Genomic DNA, 8631 nt, shown 5'->3' on the forward strand with positions numbered 1-8631 from the left:
TCTCTAATGTGTGGTAGAGGGAGTGGACACTTCATGCAGAGAGGTAGAGACATAAGTGTACACGGCATGAACTGGCTTGGCTAGACTGAAGAACAACAAGTAGGGCTAGAACAAAGGATCCATAGGTGGGAATATCAGGTGCACATGGCCTCTGTCACGATGGGCCTTGTGTGCTTAGACTTGAATGTATCCTTAATGAAACAGGTATATATTGGAATATTTGTAAGTAAGAGAATTGCATAATATTTATGTTGAAGAATATCTGGTTATTCTAGCAGCAGAATGGAAGATACTATTTTTGGGAGAGGCCCATACTTTGGGGGGAAATGATGTTTTGGGAACAACCCAGGTAACCCAGACAACAAGTGTCACACGCCTGCAGAGAGGCCCTGGGCAGAGGGAGAGGGACATGGGAGGCAGAAGTGATGACTGCTGCAGTAGGGACTGCAGGGCTGGGGCGGCGGGCCGCAGAGCTGCTGAGGTGACTTTCCAGTGACCCATCTTGAAAGAGGATCTGCAGGGGCAGTGTAAGGGGAAGAGCTGATTTCAAGATGGTTCTGTGTGTGGCAGTTTGAGTGCAAAGTGTCTATGGGACATCTGAGGGGTGATGTCTGTTGTTAAGCTGGATTCACCAGTCAGGAGCTCAGAGGAGCTGTGGGTGAGGCCGTGGGGGCGATTCAGTCCTGCCAGGCGGAGGACTGAAGACGAGGCCCTGGGGAAAAGGGCCATGAACATGGCAAATGGGAGACGAGAAATCCACCAAGAGAGAGAAGAATAGCAGAGCAGTTGGGAGAAAGCTAGTTGAGGCAACACAGAGAAGGCTGTAACCTGGCTTAAGAGGGATTTGAACACTGACTAAAGGGAGCATAGTGAGAAACGGGGGGTTTGTGGGGCAAAAAAGCAAGGGCTAATTCCCACCTTTAATTGCCGAGACTGGGGAAAGGGAGGAGGAGGACTAAGGTAGCCTTTAAAAAACAGATCTGTGTGTATCTGTGTGTGTGCATATGTGCACACACACTTTTCTGCCTGGGCTTTTTAAATTTATTTAAGTAAAACAAAAATTAAGGGGGGAAAACACTCCACTGAGAGGAAAATATTTGTCCATGGCAAAAGCTACCTGGTAATCAAATAAACAGGAGCTGAGAATGCCCACTGGTTTGAAACACGCAGCCACCGGCAGTGCAACTCCTGTCTCAGTGCCGCGGTGAGGGCCGTGGGGGATGCAGGGCTCCGAGCCCTGGAGGAGTCATCAGCGCAGGCACTTCTCCAAGAGACTGGACTTTAAAGGGAAGAAGAAAGAGTAGAAAGTATCAGAGAGCAACACAGGGCCGTGAGAGAGGGTTGGGCGAGGGTTAGTTTTGTTTTACAGTGGGCGTTTCTGGCCTTGATGAGTTCCTAGGCCTTTGCTGTTATTGGTCTTTGTTCCAAAAGCTTTTTAGAAAGTTCTTCTCGTTTGAATATCTGAACAGATTAAATCATGTTGGGTTATTTCTGGTATTTTATTTTTTAATTAATAAATTATCTGGAATTTATTTTAATAACAAAAGTGAGGACACTGTGCCAGGTCTTCCAATGATTTAGCTAATTACTCCAGTACTTGAATCCACTGATTTGAAGTGTCAGTTTTATAATATTACTAAAATCTCAAATATATCCACGTCTATTCTTGAAATGCATTGTATTACATTCATACTCTCAGTGCACTATTTCTATACTTTTTCCACGACCATAGATTAATGCCTCCTAGAGTTGGTCCTATTTAATCTTTTTCCAGAATATCCCTAACACTGCAAGTTCAAACTTCCCTCCTCATTATTTTATTTGTATATTTGTGTATATTTCTGGAAGAACAATACGATCACCCTTCAGATATTTTTCTTAAATCCATTTTGGATTATTAACTAAATTTGCATTCAGATTCTAAATTTACTTTGGAGAAATAATGTTCTATGTCCCCCAAGCTTGAGTCTGCCCAATGAAGAGTATGGTGCATTCTACTGCTCATTCAATCATCATATTTTTTTCTTTTTTTTAAGTCATTTATCAGAATCATCTTAACATTTTTAATTAATTTATTTCTGAATAGTCTGTGCCTTTGTTGTCATTATAATGATATCTTTTCTGGGTTTTTAACTGGGTTGATTGCTAATAAACTCCTAATTTCTGGCAATGAGAAGGAGATCTGACAGTGTGGGGCACTCTTTCCAATATGGTGACTGTGAGCAGTGTGTTACCTTAGGATGTCCACTTGCCAATTTGCCAGTGGCTGCACCCACTCCACACATTTCTGCTACTTACCTGCCCCCTGTAGGCAGATGAGTTCATGTAGGGTTAGGTGGGTTATGGACACAGATACTGATATCACTGCTGCCACACTGCTGACTCTGTGGCATCACTAACTCTGGTTCTTGCTCTCTGACCTCCCTGAATATGACAGCTCCTTTTGGGCTGTGGACCTACTGCATCTTTCCAGCACTGTCGGCTTTTATGCAACACACCCCTGCCTCTCAGGTCACAAGCAAATGTCAGCTCCTCCTACACATCCACCCCATCCACGGTCTTGCCGTTCCTGGCCAGAGTGGTCCCTACCCCTTGACTGATCAGTAACAGTAAATGGACTTTAAATTTGCCTCTCATCTTCTGGCTTAGTTACATACCTGTGCTAGTTTACTTTAAAGGTCTGCCAGTTAGGAGGGGAGGGTCTAAAAGTCTTTTAGATTTCTGGCCTTATCATTTCTAACTGCTCCCCCACCCCATGGAATAGCTTACCACAGATCTCTGCTGCCCCATCTGTAGCAATGCCCTGTAAATTACAGACAGAGAGAAAAGAACTTCTAAGCCACCACCACAACTTTGACTTCCTGTGACCACACAGACCATAGAAATATCAAGATAAAAATTCCTGAATAAGAATATTTTTCTTAGGAAGACACTTTAATTGCATACCTTTCTGTGACTTGTAATAACTTCATAGACTTTCTGAATGTGCTGTACTCACCTTCCCAGACTCAAGGGAGCTTGCTCACTTGCCTATTTTCAGTGCATTTCCTCCAGCATTCTCTATGCAGAGCTTTCCCAAAGGTACATTTCTTATTTCTATTTAAATTGTTAGATAAATCCACAATATTCTTTTTTTAATCCTCAATTACAAATCATCTTCCAAGATTGCATTATTTCAACACTGAGAGTGAATAATATGCTTCAAGATTCCCAAGTTTATTATGAGCAAATAACTATGGTTGGTTGAAGATTTTTAAGTATGTTATTCCTACTAAGGGTATATACGTGAAAGAAACAGTTTGAAATAAGTCTTCTTCCCAGAGATATTATATTTGCCTTTTGTTTGGATTCTTTCACTGTTAAACATTATTATTACCGTGAATATGTTTTCTCTTTGGGATTTAGTTCACCATTTGCCCCTCTCTCTTTACAGGAGTAAAGGAATTGATGTTGTCCTTCCATCCGTCTACCACTCCATGTTATGTGTCCATTCCTTAAACAGGTATTCAGTTTGGGTTCACCAGATTATTTGTGGCCTCTTTCCAGTGGCCCCTCTGTTGGCTCTGGAGAACAATATATTGGAAATCAGACTCGGTACGTGGAAACTTGACTACAAATTATAGATGCATGGTGCCAGAAAAAGCCCAGAACATCACAGCGTGGCAGTCAACCATGAAAGTAACAGCAATTCTGGCTGTGGTGGACCAGCGTGAGTAAAAAGGCTTCATTGGGTGAAGACTTAGAAGAGTCCAAAAATGCATTGGCGTTGCTTCCTAAGGAATCCAGTGATGGGTATTGTTTAATATGAGAGGGAGATGCTAACACTATCATCGTTATAAACAACATAGTTGTTGTAATTGTTATTATTTTTTATATAATTTCTTTATAATAAATATTTGTGACTTACAAGACACTTAAGAGGCAGTTGTTAAGAAGTGTGGCCATTATACTGTTACAGAAGAGTTAATTCAGTAGAAGTATGGTAATAGTATTAATGAGTACTCTTTTGATCCTCACATGAATATAAAGGTTACCCAGGAGTGCTTGTATAATGGAGATAGAAATCAATCCATTTAAGAGTTTGTAGAACCTAAAATAACAGCAGTCATTCCACCGTATTTGACTTCGTGTGTGTGCTGGAGGTGGGGAAACAGATTCCACACATTTTCTGGGGGCACATGTGTTCCCAGGCTGGGGGATATTGGCTAAAAACCTCCGCTGCCCATAGAGAGGCACACGCCAATACTTGGCTTAGAGCCCAACCCCCACATTCCCTGTAAGACCGGCCTAGGAAAACACTCAGGGAAGACAAGCTAAGGGATTCTATTAGAAGCCAGGCGCCGCTATCAGTTGGAGGAATATCCTCAAATCCAGGATTCCGGAACCAAGCCTTGTGTTGGGGGGAGTTATGGAGCTCCATTCCTGGCAGATGAATGGGGACACAGTTGTTCCCCGTTAGGGAGAACTCCTCTAAGTAATTCCTCAGTCCATCAGGGGGCATTCGATGTTTCTTGGACTCCAAGACCAAAACCCATATTCCCTCGCAGCCCGGCTTAGGGAAACACTCAGTGAATACAAGCTAAGGGATTCTATTAGAACCCAGGCGCTGCTGTCATTTGCAGGAGCCTCCCCACACTCAGGATACCAGAACAAGTCTTCGTGTGTGTGCTGGAGATGGGGAAACATAGTCCACGCATCTTTCTGTTGGCACAGATGTACCCAGGTTGGGGATGTTTTTTAAACACCTCCACTGCCCATAGAGAGGCACTCGCTAGTACTTGGTTTAGAGCACAACCTCCACCGTTGCTAACAGCCCAGCCTAGGGAAACACTCAGGGAAGTCAAGTTAAGGGATACTATTAGATCCCAGTTGCTGCTGTCAGTTGGAGGAGCCTCTCCACAGTCAGGATACCAGAACAAGACTTCATGTGTGTGCTATATGTGGGGAAACAGAGCCCACGCAACTTTCAGTGGAAACAGGTTTTCCCAGGATGGGGGATGTAGGTTAAACAGCTCCACTACCCATGGAGAGGCACAGGCTACTACTTGGCTTTAGAGCCCAACCCCCACTTTCCCTCACAGCCCGGCCTGGGAAAACACTCAGGGAAGACAAGCTAAGGGATCCTATTAGAAACCAGGGTCTGCTCTCTGTTGGAGAAGCCACTCCACAGTCAGGATACCAGAACACATTTTCGTGTGTGTTCTTGAGGTGGGGAAAGAGCGTCCACGCATTTTATGGGGGAACAGGTATTCCCAGGTGGGAGATGTAGTTTAAACTCCTCCACTGCCCATAGAGAGGCACTCGCTAATACTTGGCATTAGAGCGCAAACCCCACCTTCGCTCACAGCCCGGACAAGGAAAACACTCAGGGAAAAGAAACTAAGGGATTCTTTAGATCCCAGGTGCTGCTCTCAGTTGGAGAAGCCTCTCCAAAGTCAGGAAAACAGAACACTTATTCGTGTGTGTGCTGGAGGTGGGGAAACATAGACAACGTATCATTTAGGGGGCACAGGTATTCCGAGGTTCGGGATTGTAGGTTCAACCCCTCCACGTCCCATGGAGACGCACTCACAGATACTTGGATTTAGAGCCATACCCTCACTTTCCCCCGCATTCTGGCATAGGCAAACCATCAGGGAAGACAAGCTAAATGATACAATTTGAACCCAGCCGCTGCTGTCAGTTGGAGGAACTTCCCCATACTTAGGACACCGGAACCAAGCCTTGTGCGGCGGGGAGCTGTGGAGACTCACTCCACGCAGATGAATAGGATCACAGGTGTTCCCTGTAAAGGAGAAGTCCTCTAAATAGTTCCTCAGTCCATCGGGGGGGCACTCGCTGCTTCTTGAATTCCAATCCCAACCCCCAGCATTCCCTCGCAGCCCGGGATTGGTAAACACTCAGGGAATACAAGCTAAGGGATTCTGTTAGGATCCAATTGCTGCTGTTAGTTGGAGGAGCCTCTCCACACTCAGGATACCTGAACATATCTTCATGAGTGTGCTGGAGGTGGGGAAAAATAATCCACGCATCATTATGGGGGCACAGGTGTTCCCAGGTTGGGGATGTAGTTTAAGCACCTCCACTGACCATAGAGAGGCACACGCTATTACTTGGATTTAGACCCCAAACCCCACCTTCGCTGACAGCCCGGCCTAGGAAAACACTTAAGGAAGTCAAGCTAAGTTATTCTATTAGATTCCAGGTGCTGCTGGCAGTTGCAGGAGCCTCCTCACACTCAGGATATCTGAACACGTCTTTGTGTGTGTGATGGTGGTGGGGAAACAGAGTCCATGGATCTTTCAGGGGGCAAAGGTATTCCCAGGTTGGGGTTTGTAGTTTAAACACCTACACCTCTCATGGAGAGGCACTCGCAAACACTTGGTTTTTGAGCCCTAACCACACTTTCCCCCGCACTCTGGCCTAGGTAAACCATCAGGGAATACAAGCCAAGGGATTCTATTAGAACCCAGGGGCTGCTGTCAGTTGGAGGTGCTTCCCCACACTCAGGAAACCAGAACACTTCATCGTGTGTGTGCTGGAGGTGGGGAAACAGAGTCCACGCATCTTTGTGAGGGCACAGTTGTTCCCAGGTTGGGGATGTAGTTTAAACGCCTCCACAGCCCATAGAGGGGCACTCGCTAATACTTGGCTTTAGAGCCCAACCCCACCTTCGCTCACAGCCCGGCCTAAGGAAACTCTCAAGGAACTCAAGTTAAGGGATTCTATTAGATACCAGGTGCTGCATCATTTGGAGGAAACTCCCCACACTCAGGATACCAGAACACTTCTTCGTGTGTGTGCTGGGGGTGGGGAAACTAAGTCCACGCATTTTTCAGGCAGCACAGGTATTCCCAGGGTGGGGGTTGTAGCTTAAAGACCTCCACTTCCCATGGAGAGGCGCTCCCTAATACTTGTCTATAGAGCCTAAACCACACTTTACCCCGCACTCCGACCTAGAAGAGCCATCAGGGAAGGCAAGCTAAGGGATTCTATTAGAAATCAGGCGCTGCTCTCTGTTGGAGGAGCCTCCAAACACTCAGGATAACTGAACACGTATTCGTGCTCCCAGTTTTTGGAAGTTCCCCACACTCAGGATTCTGGAAGAAAACTTTGTGTGGGTGGGATTTGTGGAGCCCCTCACCACGCGCATGAATGGGGGCACAGGTGTTCCCCGTTAGGGAGATGTCCTCTAAGTACTTCCTCATTCCATCGGGGGGCACTCGCTTCTACTTGGCCTCCAAAACCAACCCCCACATTCGCTCACATCCTGGCCTAGGAAGACACTCAAGGAAGTCAAGCAAGGGGATTCTGTAAGATCCCAGGTACTGGTGTCACTTGAAGGAGTCACGGAACACTGAGAATACCAGAACACTTCTTCGTGTGTGTGCTACAGGTGGGGAAACAAATTCCACGTATCTTTATGGGTGCACAGCTGTTTCCAGCTTGGGGATGTAGTTCAAACTCCTCCACTGACCATAGAGAGGCAATCACAAAAGCTTAGTTTTAGAGCCCAACCCACACATCTCCCGCAAACCGTCCAAGTCAAAACTTCAGGAAAGAGAAGCTATGGGATTCTATTCGAACCCAGGCGCTGCTGTCAGTTGGAGGAGCCTCCCCTCAGTTAGGATACCTGAACTTCGTTTGTGTGCTGGATGTGGGGAAACAGAGTCCACTCATCTTCCAGGGGGCATAGGTATTCCCAGGTTGAGGGTTGTAATTAAATCACCTCCATTTCCCATGGAGGTGCACTCGCTAATACTTGGTTTTAGAGCCCAAACCACACTTTCCCTCACACAGTGCCTAGGCAAAGCATCAGGAAAGACAAGCTAAGGGATTCTACTTGAATCCAGGCGCTGCTGTCATTTGGAGGAACTTCCCCACACTCAGGATTCGGGAACCCAGACTTGTGTGTGGGGGAGTTGAAGAGCCCCAATTCACGCAGATGAATGGGGGCACAGGTGTTCCCCGTATGGGAGATGTCTTCTGAGTACTTCCTCAATCCATCGGGGGCCAGTCATTGCTACATGGACTACAAGCCCAACTCCCAGGTTTTCCTTGCAGCCTGGCATATGGAAACATACAGTGAATAGAAACAAAGGGATAATATTAGACCTCAGGTGCTGCTGTAAGTTAGAGGAGCCTACCCATTTTCAGGATACCAGAACACCACTTCGTGTGTTTGCTGAAGGTGGGGAAACTGAGTCCACGCATCTTTCAGGGCGCACAGTTATTCCCAGGCTGGTGGTTTTAGGTTAAAAACCTCCACGTCCTATGAGAGGCACTCGCTAATACTTGGTATCAGAGCACAATCTACACTATCCCCCGAACACCGGCATAGGCAAACCATCAGCAAGAAAGCTTATAGATTCAATTAGAACACAGGTGCTGCTGTCAGTACGAGGAACTTCCCCACACTCAGGATTCCGGAATATAGCCTAGTGTTGGAGGAAGAGGTGAAGCCATAAACCACGCAGATGAATGGGGGCACAGGTTTTACCCGTTAGGGAGAAATCCTCTACGTAATTCCTCAGTCAACCGGGGGGCACTCGATGCTAATTTCATTCCAAGCCCAACCTACAGCTTTCCCTCGAAGCCCGGCAGGGAAACACTCAGGGAATATTAGCTAAG

The 8631-nt window shown here is 46.3% G+C and overlaps 1 protein-coding gene across 6 annotated transcripts in view; it reads left to right on the forward strand.

The window, feature by feature from the left end:
- The window catches only part of LOC140692793 (uncharacterized), a 60858-nt gene extending 56945 nt beyond the window's left edge, over window positions 1–3913 (forward strand). For 5 of the 6 annotated variants that reach the window (XR_012068374.1, XR_012068376.1, XR_012068373.1 and 2 more), the window contains one exon: window positions 3434–3611. Coding sequence is in view for 1 of the 6 variants with exons in the window: in XM_072957055.1 (XP_072813156.1) it covers window positions 3434–3623 (190 nt within the window). In the remaining 5 variants the exon portion in view is untranslated. Of the gene's footprint in view, window positions 1–3433 lie in introns of all 6 variants that reach the window. The other variant, XM_072957055.1, reaches the window with a different exon arrangement.
- Window positions 3914–8631: the final 4718 nt, after the last annotated feature.

This window comes from Vicugna pacos, unplaced genomic scaffold (genome assembly GCF_048564905.1).
Source record: "Vicugna pacos unplaced genomic scaffold, VicPac4 scaffold_17, whole genome shotgun sequence".
Classification (NCBI taxonomy): Eukaryota; Metazoa; Chordata; class Mammalia; order Artiodactyla; family Camelidae; genus Vicugna; species Vicugna pacos.